The sequence below is a fragment of the Erinaceus europaeus genome, chromosome 11 (genome assembly GCF_950295315.1).
Source record: "Erinaceus europaeus chromosome 11, mEriEur2.1, whole genome shotgun sequence".
NCBI classification, from domain to species: Eukaryota; Metazoa; Chordata; class Mammalia; order Eulipotyphla; family Erinaceidae; genus Erinaceus; species Erinaceus europaeus.
The window spans coordinates 63,970,934-63,984,354 of record NC_080172.1 but is presented as its reverse complement, the minus strand read 5'-3'; the positions used below and the strand labels follow the sequence as shown (position 1 = coordinate 63,984,354).

Here is a 13,421-nt window from a genome sequence, read left to right as displayed (position 1 = left end):
AGTTGAGAGGCGCCGCGTGGGGCGGTGGAAGGGCCGCGGCTGCCCCCACGTGGTCGACAGCCACCTGCGCTAGCCCCTCATTTGGCACCTGGCGGGGAAGACGAAGCGGGGGGAAGGATAGGAAAGGAAGGAGCCCCAAGATGCCCACCCGCTGATGCAAGAATGTTAGTCGAGTGGGCTCCAGATAGTTCACCTGGCTAATGCATCTGTTGTACATGCAAACGACCCAAGTTTGAAACTGGATCCTCTTCCCCACCCCCTGCCCGGGAGAAAGCTTTAGTGTTGTGTTATCTTTGCCTCGCTCCTTCTGTCTTTCTGTCTCTTTCTATGTGTAAAAGTTGACCTTCAGTGGCTAAGCCCTGGTAACTATCAAAACAAACAAAACCGAATAAGTACCACAGGACACCATCTACCAGCCTCAAAGACTTTGAGAACATTTTAGCCCCAGGCTAAACCTTTTAGCCCCACCTCACAATTTTTTAAACAAAGGTTTATTTATTTATTTATTTATTCCCTTTTGTTATCCTTGTTTTTATTGTTGTAGTTAGTATTGTCGCCATTAGATAGGACAGAGAGAAATAGAGAGAGGAGGGGAAGACAGAGAGGGGGAGAGAAAGATAAGACACCTGCAGACCTGCTTCACCGCTTGTGAAGTGACTCCCCTGCAGGTGGGGAGCTGGGGGCTCGAACCGGGATCCTTAGCCAGTCCTTGCACTTTGCACCACCTGTGCTTAACCCGCTGCGCTACAGACTCTTTTTTTTTTTTTAAGTGTATTAATTAGGACAAGAAGTTGAGAGAAAGGACAGAGAAGAGACAGAGAGACACCTACAGCACTGCTTCACAAGTGGTGCAATTCCCAGCACCAACATAAGTCAGAGCTGAACAGTGCTCTGGTAAAATAATTTAAAAATGTTATAGAGGTGAGAAGCAGAGAATTGTTTTTACAAAGATGGTGCCAGGGACTGAACTCTAGACCTCATGCATGCAAATCCACCACTCTACTTGTTGTGACACCTCCTGGGAGATTGTTTTTGATCACCAGTTATTTTGGTTTTATTTAATATATATATATTTGTTTATTATTAGAGACAGAGAGAAATTGAGAGGGGAGAGGAGATAGAGAGAGAGGGAGACAGAGAGACACCTGCAGCCCTGCTTCATCACTCATGAAGCTTTCCCCCTGCAGGTGGGGACCAAGGTCTCGAACCTCTGTCCTTGCCCACTGTGATGTGAGCGCTTAACCAAGTGCGCCACCTCCTGGCCATACCAGTTATTTTGTTGAGCCGCAGAGAGAATCCAGTGTCTGGTATATGATGAGCATGCTCTCTGACACTGATCTGGTCCCATATAGACTTCAAAGACCTAAAGTGCAAATCGCCATATTTGGTAAATGATGAGACTGAGACTCATAGCAGTTTGGTCTCTAGTGTTCATTTATTTATTTTTAACCTGCTCACTCAATTTAATATGTATTTTTATTGGATTAATGGTTTATAGTAAGTATAGTTGTTGATATATCAGTAAAATTTCTCAGTTTTTTCACAAAATACTCCCCCATCCCCAGTGTAGGTCCTCTTCCATCATCATGCACCAGGCCCTGAAACTCCACCATCCCACACTCTCCCCAGAGTCATTTGCTTTGGTGCAGTATATTTATTTATGTTTTTAGCTTTATTTATTTTAGTTAGAGAGGTCACAGCACTGAAGCTTCTTTCAATGCAGTGGGAACGAGGCTTGAATGCGGGTTGAGTCCATGGCAAAGTAGTGCACTATTCAAGTGAGCTATTTCATTGGCTCAGTCTCTAGGCTTCTTACCTCATCAAAATTTTTAGTTGAGGGTGAGCTGAGAGCTCTGTGCTCAGTGCTGATTAATTTCTGCTTACAAAGATATTGGTGTCTAAAAATTAGAATACAGACACTTAAAGGTAGCTAACAGCTATTGAATCCTTAGTATATGGCTCTGGCTTTATATATATATATGAACTACTTTAGTCTTTACAAGAAACCTTATGAGGTAGCAATGTTATCAACATCTTACTGAGAAGCAAATTGAAACTAGGTTACAGAGCTGGTGTTGGACATGGCACCAGAACCCATATAACATGACGATAAAGTCCTTGCCCTTAATTACTACTTCATGCTAAGAGAGACAACTATTAGGCAGTCACTGTAGCATGGACATACATGTGCTATGGGGCAGCCCTGGAAGACAGGTGAAATGTTCTAGGTAAGGTGAAGTATAGACTGGGGAAGTGGTGAAATGGTAGAGTACAGGAGCTGCATGCCTGAAGTCCAGTGCATCTGTCAGAGACCTCTCATAAAAATGAATAAATCTCCCCTTTTAAAATAAAGATTTTTTTTTTTGCCTCCAGGGTTATTATTGGGGCTTGGTGCTTGCACAACAAATCCACTGCTGCTGGAGGTCATTTTCCCCATTTTGTTGAGGTTGTTATTGTTGCCATTGCTGTTGTTGTTGGATAGGGCAGAAAAAACTCAAGGGAGGAGGGGAAGGCAGAGAGGGAGAGAGAAATTCAAAGCTTTCTTCACCACTTGTGAAGTGACTCTCCTGCAGGTGGGGAGCCGAGGGCTTGAGCCAGGATTCTTATGCTGGTCCTTGCTTTGTGCCACGTGTGCTTTACCGCTGCGCTACCGCACAGCCCCCAAAATGTTCTTTAAGGACACGGGTAGATAGCACAGTGGTTATGCAAACAGGCTCTCATGACTGAGGATCCAGGTTCAATCCCCTGCACCACCATAAACCAGAGCTGAGCAGTACTCTGGTAAAAAGGAAAAAAAAAAGTTTTAAAAAGGTGATCTATTGGGAGTCAGGTAGCGCAATGGGTTAATCGCAGGTGACTCAAGGAACCCGGTTCCAGCCCCCAGCTCCCCACCTGCAGGGGATTCGCTTCATAAGTGATGAAGCAGGTCTATCTTTCTCTCCCCCCTCTCTTTCCCTCCTCTCTCCATTTCTCTTTGTCCTATCCAACAACAACTACAATAATAAAACAAGGGCAACAAAAAGGGAATGAATAAATAAATAAATGAAAACCAAAAAGATGATCTACTGATTTTATTTTTTGGTATTAACTTTATTTTTATTAGATAGAGACAACCAGAAATTGAGAGGAATGGGGAGATAGGGAGACAGACAGACACCTGCAGCCATGGTTCACCACTTATGAAGTTTTCCCTCTGCAGGTGGGGACTGGAGGCTTGAACCTAGGACCTTGTGCACTGTAACACATGCACTTAACCAGGTGTGCCACCACCCAGCCCCTCAATTTATTTATTTTTAATATTTATTTATAAGAAAGAGAGAACCAGAGTACTACTTTGGCACATGTGTTGCCAGGGATTGAACTCAAGGCCTTCAAACTTGAGTGTCCAATACTTTGTTCACCATGCCATCAATGTGTCAATTTTAAATGGAACTACTACAAATTTATAGAATTATGAAAACCCCTTGAGGGTGATTGGTGATGGTAAGATATGAGGCTAGAGAAAAGAGCAGTAGTCAAATTGTCAAGGTCCTTAAATGTTGCACTTAAGCTGTTTGTAGTCTAAGAACATTAAGAAACCACTGAAAGATTGGGCGGTGGGAATTGTGTGGAGTTGTACCCCTCCTACCCTATGGTTTTGTTAATTAATCCTTTCTTAAATAAAAAAAAAAAAAAAGAAGAAACCACTGAAGTATTCTCTGAGTGAGGTAACCAATTTGGATTCACACTGTGAAAGGTCATTCCAGCTGCTATGTCCCTAGTATACTGGGGGCAGGGGGGAGAGTGAGCATGGCCTGGAGACAGGAAAGGAGTTAAGAAGCTGATACAAGAACTAGGTCAGTGTGGTCCGGGAGGCGGCACAGTGATAAGGCTTTGAACTTTCAAGCATGGGGTCCTGAGTTCAATCCCTGGCAGCACATTCCAGAGTGATGTCTGGTTCTTTCTCTCTCCTCCTATCTTCCTCATTAATAAATAAATAAATAAATAAAGTCTTAAAAAAAAAAAGAACTAGGTCAGTGACAGTGGTATAAATAGATTCGTATGGAATGTTAAATATATTGGATTGTTGGAAAAATCATGACTCGTAGAAAAAAATGTCATGACTTTTTGAAACACAGAGGACTCACACTTGTATAATTCCACTGCTTCTGAGCTTTTTCATTCATTTTTAAAATTTCAGACAGATAGGAAGAGACACTATAGCATTGCTCCACCATCCATGGAATTTCCCCAGAGATGTAGTATTCCCACGTTGTGTAGGGCTTGAATTTGGGACTTTGGGTAAGGCACCTACCCTACTAGGTGAACTACCTCCTAACCCTTATAATTAATTAATTTTATAAATAAATATTTTAAATTTTATTCATTTTTTTGCCTCCCAGGTTATTGCTGGGGCTCAGTTTCTGCATTACTAATCCACTGCTCCTGGAGGCCATTTTTTCTCTTTTGTTGCCCTTGTTGTCTATCCTTATTGTTATTGCTGTCGTTGTTGTTGGATAGGACAGAGAGAAATGGAGAGAAGGGAAGACAGAGAGGGGGAGAGCAAGATAGACACCTGCAGACCGCTTCACCGCCTGTGAAGAGACCCCCCCTGCAGGTATGGAGCCAGGGGCTCGAACCAGGATCCTTACATTGGTCCTTAGGCTTTGTGCCATGTACACTTAACCCGCTGTGCTACCGCCTGGCCCCCAATTAATTTTTATTACCACCAGGGTTATCACTGGGGCTTGATGCCTGCACAAGCCTACTGCTCCCAGTGGCCAGTTTTTTTTTTTTTAAATATTTATTTATTCCCTTTTGTTGCCCTTGTTTTATTGTTGAAGTTGTTGTTGGACAGGACAGAGAGAAATTGAGAGAGATGGGGAGACAGAGAGGGGGAGAGAAAGATAGACACTTGCAGACCTTCTTCACCACTTGTGAAGCGACTCCCATACAGGTGGGGAGCTGGAGGCTCAAACCGGGATCCTTATGATGGTCCTCGCGCTTTGCACCACCTGTGCTTAACCTGCTGTGCTATAGCCTGACTCCTGCCAGTTTTTTCTCTCTCTCTCTCCATATATATATATATATATATATATATATATATATATATATGCTCACTTTTTTAAAAAAGATTTTATTACCTCATGCTTGAGAGTCTGATGCTTTCTTTATCCACTGCACCACCTCCAGGACCACTAGCCCCCTTATTTCATCTTTTAAGCATTTACTTATTAATGAGAAAGAGAGGAGGGAGAGCCAAAACATAGAACTCAGGACTTCATGCTTGACAGTACAATGCTTTATCTTCTGCATCACTTTTTGGGCCACAGCAATAAACATTAAAACTTAGTGATAACATTACTATGCATGAGGACAAGGGTTTGATCCCCACTCTCCACCTTTACTTCATGGACAGTGAAGCTGGTATTGCAGGTCTCTCTTTTCCTCTCCATGTCTATTTTCCCCTCTTCCTCTCAATTTCTATCTGTCCTATCAAAAAATAAAAGAAGGAAAAATGGCCACCCAGAGCTGTGGATTTGCTGTGTAGGCACCAAGCCCCAGCAATAACCCTTGTAGCAATAAAACAACAAAAATGATAGTGATTGATAAGCTTGTAAAGGCAATCAAATCAGAGATTTCTTTTTTCTTCTTTTTAACATTTTTGCCTATAAAGCTTTTATTTAGTGGTGTGGGAGATTGAACCTGTGATCTTAGAGCCTCAGGCAAGAGTCTCTTTGCATAACTATTATGCTATCTTTCCCACTTTTTTTTTTTTTTTTACCAGAGCACTGCTTAGCCCTGGTTTATGGTGGTGCAGGGGATTGAACCTGGGACTTTGGAGCCCCAGGCATGAGTGTCTTTGCAAAATCATTATGCTATCTCCCCCACTCAAATCAGAAAATTTTAACTCAAGCAGCTGAGCTGATGAGCCAGAAGCAGGAACTTGTGTATATGGGGAAACGTGACTTTAATTTGATGTTTGTTGAGCTGAAGTACCTGTGAGTTGTGATGAAGCACCGGTGGCATGTCTGCATGTTCTGGAAATAACTAGGTCATGTGGCTGTAAAGCTCAGGAGAAGTCTAGGCTGGAAGTCCATATTTGGAAGACACCAACAAATAGATGAAGCTACAGTAGTCATGACAATGCATGAAGTAGAAAGAGTAGATGACAGAAAACAAAAACACAAAATAAAATAAACCCCTAAGAGACATTACATTTTTTTTTATCAGCATGGTTATTGCTGCAACTCAGCACCTGCATGATTCTAATGGCCACTTCCCCCTTTTTTTGATGGTGTGGAGGTGGTGGGGAGAGGAAGAGATAACTGCAGCACTGTTCCACTGCTTATGAAGCTTCCCCCTGTAGGTAGGGGGTAGAGTCTTGAATCTTGACTGTATGGTAACCACTCCCCAAGACTATATTTTAAAAATGGTTTTATTAAAGTGCTTCCCATCACTCCAACAATACTTCCTTTGCCTCTTGGTTTCTAGTCAACATAAATAAAGACACACACCTTTATCGACCTGGTTTATTTGCCAAGAGCTGTGATTTGAAGATCTGACTGGCATCCCTTCTTCAGTTAAATTTGTCACTAAAGAAGGTCAGGGAGAGCATTTTGGAGTTGGGGAAGGTGAAGCATGGAGAGGCTGGGATGCTGGTGGGAGGGCTGGGGCTGAGCCCATCAGGAGTAACTGCCTGGCCCTCCCAGGGGAATGACGAAGACCGAGATGTCATCCCCGGAACCCAGCTTGTTGTTGGGGAGACGCCAGCCACGGTCCCGAGGGGTGCCCCGGGCCCCCAGGACCAGAGCTTGGGCCAGAGCTGTGTACCTGCCAGGAGCACATGTGCATATTCATATACCAACATGCATACAGGAAGGCAGAGACACGGGCCCTCATGTGGGTCCACAAGTATTGCTTCCCCTTACCCCTTTCTTCCCCACTGGCACTCCTTTGTCTCCATACAAGCCCTACCTGCTGGGGTCATTGGGCTCATAGGCTGACAGCACCCTGTCCACAGTGGCGGCTACCTCATCATCACTGGTGACGTCCCACAGCCCATCTGTCCCCAGGACAAGCACATCATCTGGACAGTGCTCATACTGTGTTAGGTCATACACTTGCACCTGTAGGGAAAGAGAGTAGAGAGAGAACCTGAAGACCCTGGGCTCTGGGTGAAAGATTCCCCAGAGGAGAGGAGGTGTGGTCAAGGAGGCCCCCATATGGCTCACCTCAGGGAAGCAGGAGAGGAAGGGCTTGATGGGCAGGGTGGAGCTATAGACCTTGAGGTTGTGGTCTCCCAAGCCTCGGGTCACCCCAATAGTGGCCATCACTCGGGCCTATAGAAAACAAGGAGGGGGTGCTGCTCCAGTCTTCTCCCAGGCCCTCTAAAGCCTTGGAGTCTTCCACCCCTGCTGTTGGGTAGAACCTCCACCTCCCTAGATGAGTTGTGGTGGGTTCTCCTGCCCACTCCCACCTCTACCATGTTTACCTTTTTGCCCTCCCCACAGACCAGAGGAAACCTGAGATCCTCAAGCTCGATCTTTTTGTAGGCCCTGGGGAGGGGGGAGTAGAGGAGGCATCATCCAGGCATCAAAGCTCCTCACTTCAGGAGTCAGGTCCATCATATAAACCCCTTGGGAGGGCCACATTCCCATTCCACTCCCCTCCCCCAGTGCAACGCCTGGTCCAGCCTCCAGCTGCCACCTTGCTGCTGCTGGCCAAGGACTGGCTGTGTTGCCATAGAAATGGGCCCCAGCTCTGAGGGAAATGTTACCAGCCAGTCATATTCTGGTCCCGGTACAGTATCTTCTGACCCAGCTCCTTGGGCTGCACTCTGCGGGGGAACTCCAGGTGGGTGAACTCACCACCCAACAGCTCTGGTTTCAGGAAGCCCTGGGATGGGGGTGAGGGTGGGGGGATGGGAGTAGACAAAGGGGGTCAAAAAGCAGAGGTCCAAGGGGGGTATTAGATTTCCAATATACTCCCCTCATGTATAGACGGTGCTAGTTATAGCAGAACTGAACTGCTTTAATATTAACATATATTAACTCACTTAAGTTCCACACAGCCCTAAAGGCAGGAACTATCAGTGTGAGGAAGGAATTGTCAGGGCTGGAAGGTGGCATACTTGGTTAAGTGGACACATGACTGTGCTCAAGGACCTGGGTTCAAACCTCTGGTCCCCTTTTGCAGGGAGAAAGTTTCATGAGCTATGAAGCAGCAATGCAGGTGTCTCTCCTTCTCCTTTTCTACCTCTCCCTTCCCTTCCAATTTCTCTTTGTCTCTATCCAATAAACTAATAAAGTGTAAAAAAAATATATTAAAAAAAAAAAAAAGGAATTGCCAAACAACTGGAACTAGGACTCAGTCCTAGGTTGTCCAGCAGCAGGGCCGTGTTTGAAGGCACTGAGCCATACTGCTCCTAATGGGCCTTTGTTTTTTCTTTCCCCCACCTCTGACTCCACTTCCTTCCTTGGCTAGAGCCATGTGAGAGTATGCCTTCCTGCAGCACCCTCCACCAGTTCAGCCCTGCACCCACAACCTGCATAGTGACCTCCCCAATAAGGAGCTAGCTCTGTGGCAGGAATATAAGAGTTCTTGGGGACCCGGGGTTACAGAGAAGGAAAAGTGTCCATGCAGAAGGAGAACACAAGAGTTTCCTTTCTACTTACAAGCAGTTGAAGACGCTGGCGCTCAGTCTCCGGGGTGAACTCCCTGGACATTGGAATGATTTCATTGTTCCGGACAATGATGGCTCTGCCCAGAAAAAGAAAATGTTTGAACTTGACTCACCTCGGTATTCTCATGAGAAATTCCAGAACTACCAGCTCCTCTCTCTAATGGCCTTTAAGGTCTCTCATCTAAGCTTCCCATCTTTCCTCCCTTTAGTGGCTGTTCCAGGCTCTACCTTAACTATATGATCCCTCCTATTCAACTCTAATCTTTGCTTTGGGTGGAGGTGGGGGGAGGCTATGTGGTGGTGCACCTGTTTGAGCACACATTAAAGTGCACAAGGGCCTGAGTTCAAACCCTGGTCTCCACCTGCAGGAGGGAAGCTTTACAAGGGATAAAACAATTGGCTACAGGTCTCTCTCTCTCTTTATCTCCCCTTCTCTATCCAATAAATAAATAGATAAAATAATAAATGTATGTATTAGTTAGGGGTTAGAGAGACAGTATAATGATTATGTAAGACTTTCATGCCTGAGGCTCTGAGGTCCCAGATTCAATCCTCAGCACCACCATAAAGCAGAGCTGATCAGTCTATGATCTCTTTCTCTGTATATCTTTTTCCTCTGTATCTCTTTAAATAAAAATAAACAATAAAAAATTATAAACAATTTGTTTAATTTTTTTTAAGGGAGAAAGAGTGAGAGTATTACTCTAATATATGCAATGCTGGGGATAGCATTCAGAACTTTGGGGGCCAAGTGGTGGCACAACTGGGAAAGCTTTGCGAGTGGTGAAACAGTGCTGCAGGTGTCTCTCAGTCTCTCTATCTTCCCTTCTTCCTCAATTTCTGACTGTCTCTGTCCAATAATAATGCAGAACCTCAGGATCTCATGCTTGCAAGTCCAATGCTTTATTCACAGCACCACCCCGAGTCACCAATCTTTGATTACTATCACTCGCCACCTCACTCTCTTCTACCTCCCATCCCAGTGGATGGTCCCTTATAGTTCTTTTCACACACACACACACACACACACACACACACACACACACCCATACCTGCTATCACCTGCATTGGCCACATACACCTTGCCTAGCAAGTAGACTACGACCAGCGCACAGCAGCCCCCCTCCACTTGGTGGCCATGCCACTCCTGGGCCATCTGTTCATCCTGCCGTGGAGGAGGTGGGGGTGAAGAAAAGGGAGGGCCTAGATAAGGAACAAGTTCTGGGTCCACTCATCTTCCATCTGTATCCAAGTCACACTGGAGGAGAGGAAAGAAGATTCTACCTTCTCCCTCCCCTCTGAGCCAAGCTCTGCTCAGGTTTTTCAAAGTGTTGTGGGTTCCCAGGGATCAACCCCTTGCCCCAGCCACCTGACTCCCACTCAGAGTTCACCAGGGTGTCCACCTCACAGGCCCTTGGCCTAAGCTGCTCACTCACCATGAACTGGAAGGCATTCTCAATAGCCCCCACCACTAGGCTCTCATGGGTCACTTCCTTCTGTGAAGATGAGCAGGAATGAGGACCAACCACGTGAGTAGGATCAGAGAAACCTGGAGTCCCAGGAGTGGATGGGAGGCAGAGAGGAGGTGGTGAGGGGTCCTGGAGTATCTCTACCAAGCCCTGTAGCTGTTCCCGAATGTGTCGATGTAGAAGCCGGGAGGCCATTTCAGCAGCTCCACCCCCTGCATGCCCGTCAAACAGGCCCCAGTAGTAGAAGTAGAGCCCCTGTTGGGGGAAAAATTGGAGGTGAGTACATGTGTGTGTGTGTGTGTGTGTGTGTGTGTGTACACACTCTGTATAGGAGCAAGAGTTTGGTATTAAAGACAATTTTGATTTATTCACTGTTCACCAAGGACCTAGTATGTGTCAAAGAAAAGAAAGCATCAAGAAAGCCAAACTGTGGGGGTCGAGCGGTGGCACAGTGGGTTAAGTACATGTGGCACAAAGCGCAAGGACCGGCATAAGGATCCCAGTTCGAGCCCCAGGCTCCCTACCTGCAGGGGAGTCGCTTCACAGGCAGTGAAGCAGGTCTGCAAGTGTCTATCTTTCTCTCCCCCTCTCTGTCTTCCCCTCCTCTCTCCATTCCTCTCTGTCCTATCCAACAAAGAACAACATCAACAATGGCAATAATAATAATAACCACAACGAGGCTACAACAACAAGGGCAACAAAAGGGGGGAAAAAGGGCCTCCAGGAGCGGTGGATTCATGGTGCAGGCACCGAGCCCAGCAATAACCCTGGAGGAAAAAAAGAAAGCCAAACTGTGAAAATATGAAGATACAAAAGCAAATGCTGGCAATTAATTTTAAGTGAAAAACTAAGCATTTATACTGACATGCTTGAATCAAACTGGTATGTGCCAGATTGGAGAAAGCTGGTGGATTAGGAATCCTTGGGGATTCCAGTGCCTCTAGAGGCTAAGAAGTGGGGGCTTACCTGGCCTCCGTAAGGTTCCCTGGTTGCCCCTGAAACATTCTTTCGACCTTCCACGTACACCACTTCACAGCAAGCCTGATCCTCATTGTGCCGGCTCTTGCCGGCGTTGATGACCCTGCCAGGCCAGAGTGACCACATCAGGCTGGACACCATACCAGGCCCTGGAATAAACTCCCACCTTAGACACACACACACACACACACACACACACACATACACGCTGTCTCTGGCCTGCTGGCTAAGCTGAGAAAGGTCACAGCCACCTGGGATGCAGGCCAAAGGGAGAAGAGAGGTTGGGTGAGGCACAAGGAGTCCTGTTTGGGAGGCAGGACTCACCACTTTATAGATAGGCCAGCATCCATTAACCTGCCTGCCTCAGTTCCCCATCACAGGCAATGGAAGCATCACATTTAATGGTGCTGTCAGACCAAGAGCTGGGTGGAGGGCAGGACAGGATGTAATCTATCTTTCTTTCCTTCTTTTTCTTTTTGGTAGAGACAGGGAGGGAGGGAAAGAGAGAATGAAAGAGACCACAGTGTCAAATTGTCCTTCAGTGCGGTGGGAGCAGGACTTAAACCTGGGTCGCACACATTGCAAAGCAGCACACTATCCAAGTGAGCTATTGATAATTCACCGAATCCAGGGCAGGAGATTTTATTTCCTGCTTGCCACAAGACAGATCTCAAGTTGAACACCAATAAGCTCTTCCAGGGTACCCCACCTTCATGGGCACACCCACTCTTAGAACCATACAATGAAAGCTCCTGCTGCTTTGACACTGAGGAAGCGCTTCAGTTCAGATATGGGAAAGAGGAATTGAAATAGGGTGAGGGGTGGGAGCCCACCTGCTCTGCGCAGGCGCCATATATACCCAACACTTCCCCACAGAGGAAACTAAAGGTAGTGCTAGGGACCTTAGGGACTCAGGTACACCAGCCGCCACCTTAAAGGCTTCAGCTCCTCCGTCTCTCCTCAGTGCTCCATTTCCCAGCTGACGGTTAAAAATACTCGCGGCCTGGGAGCCAGCCGGCTGTTTCCTTCAATCGTTGGAAGGGGTCGTGGTGGTGATGGGGCTCCTCTTCCTCGCCTAAGCAGCGCAGGTCCCCCGCGCCGTGAGGTGTTCAAAGGGGACCCCACTTCCCGGGCCGGCCCCTCCCCCACTCCCTGGGAAGCCGGCGGCCGCTGGGTGTTGCGGGCTATTTCTGGGTGTGGAGGGGGAGGGGAGCATTAAGAGGGACAGGAATTGGGGCGCTGGGGTTGGAAAGCCCAGGAGCGAGTCTTCCCCAGTCTCCATCTCTTCTACTCAGTGGGAACCCGGTTCCTCCCCCGCCCCCCTTAAAGCCCCATCCTCCTTTAGTGATTAAACTGCCGGGCTGTGACGGAGAAGCGGCCGATTCATCCTTCCTGTGGCCCTCCAGCCTCCACGAGGGAAACAACACTCTGGGCACTGGAAGGGAACTAGGTCCTGAGGGTAATCAGCGAGCTGCAAGGTCCTGAGGAAGGCTGCACCAACTTGACAAGGGGCTGGGTGGGGGTTGCAGACCAAGCCCAGAGGACGGACAGACAGCAAAGGTCCCGGGCAGGAGTAGCGCCCGGCCCCGAGCGCCCCGAGCGGGATTCGTCCCAGCGCCGGGGTCACTGGGCTGGCAAGGGGAGCAGCTAGGGTGCTAGGGTGCCCCGGGGGGCGCTCACTCTGCGTAGCCCGTGCTCCAGGGCAGGCGACGGCCGGTGTCCGGGGGGCTTTGCACTGCCCGGCCGGCGTGGTCGTCCGCTCGCCGCAGCCCCCCCGGGCTCAGCTGTAGAAAGGTCGGTCGGGAGAAGCTCGCTCGAGTCTCCGCTGTCTTCTCCGGCGCCGCCTTCCCTCTCCCAGCCTTCGCCGGAGGGCTCCTGGGCGCTTCTGGAGGGTCGGCGGTTGGCGATGAGTTCGCTCTTGGCAGGTCAGGGGACTTGGGGCGCGGAGGCGGGGCGCCCCCGGAGCTCACCAGGTGCGCGACTGCCGAGCGCACCCGGTTTAGCATGCTGCCTCCTTGCCCCGCCCTCGGCCGTGGCCCCGCCCCCAAGGTCCCGCCCCAGGACTCCAGGTGGGCGTGGCTAGCTCCTGCCTACTCTGCCCTCCCATTGGCTGAGGGCCGGCGGGGCAGACCCTCCCCCCAACTTTGCCCCGCGGAAGTTATAGCGGGGCTAGGCGCTTAGCTCTTTTTTTTTTTTTTTTTAAATTTATTTCTTTATTGGGGAATTAATGTTTTACATTCAACAGTAAATACAATAGTTTGTACATGCATAACATTCCCCAGTTTCCCATTTAACAATACAACGCCCAC

At 47.9% G+C, this 13,421-nt stretch overlaps 1 protein-coding gene across 3 annotated transcripts; it reads right to left on the bottom strand.

The window, feature by feature from the left end:
- Nucleotides 1-6,498: 6,498 nt before the first annotated feature.
- Nucleotides 6,499-13,165, bottom strand: PPM1J (protein phosphatase, Mg2+/Mn2+ dependent 1J). Of its 3 annotated transcripts, XM_007526951.2 has the most exons (10): nucleotides 12,793-13,164; nucleotides 11,101-11,215; nucleotides 10,102-10,389; nucleotides 9,718-9,830; nucleotides 8,658-8,742; nucleotides 7,760-7,878; nucleotides 7,475-7,538; nucleotides 7,215-7,322; nucleotides 6,958-7,109; nucleotides 6,499-6,813 (listed from the first exon to the last, which is right to left on the bottom strand). In XM_007526951.2, exons 1-10 carry the CDS (start codon nucleotides 13,116-13,118, stop codon nucleotides 6,666-6,668), a joined length of 1,518 nt encoding a protein of 505 aa, XP_007527013.1. In that variant the 5' UTR covers nucleotides 13,119-13,164; the 3' UTR covers nucleotides 6,499-6,665. The 3 variants fall into 3 exon arrangements, with proteins under 3 accessions (XP_007527013.1, XP_060057849.1, XP_060057848.1); XM_060201866.1 differs by lacking the exon at nucleotides 11,101-11,215 and having other exon boundaries at nucleotides 12,793-13,038; XM_060201865.1 differs by lacking the exons at nucleotides 7,475-7,538; nucleotides 7,760-7,878 and having other exon boundaries at nucleotides 12,793-13,165.
- Between the last annotated feature and the right edge of the window lie 256 nt (nucleotides 13,166-13,421).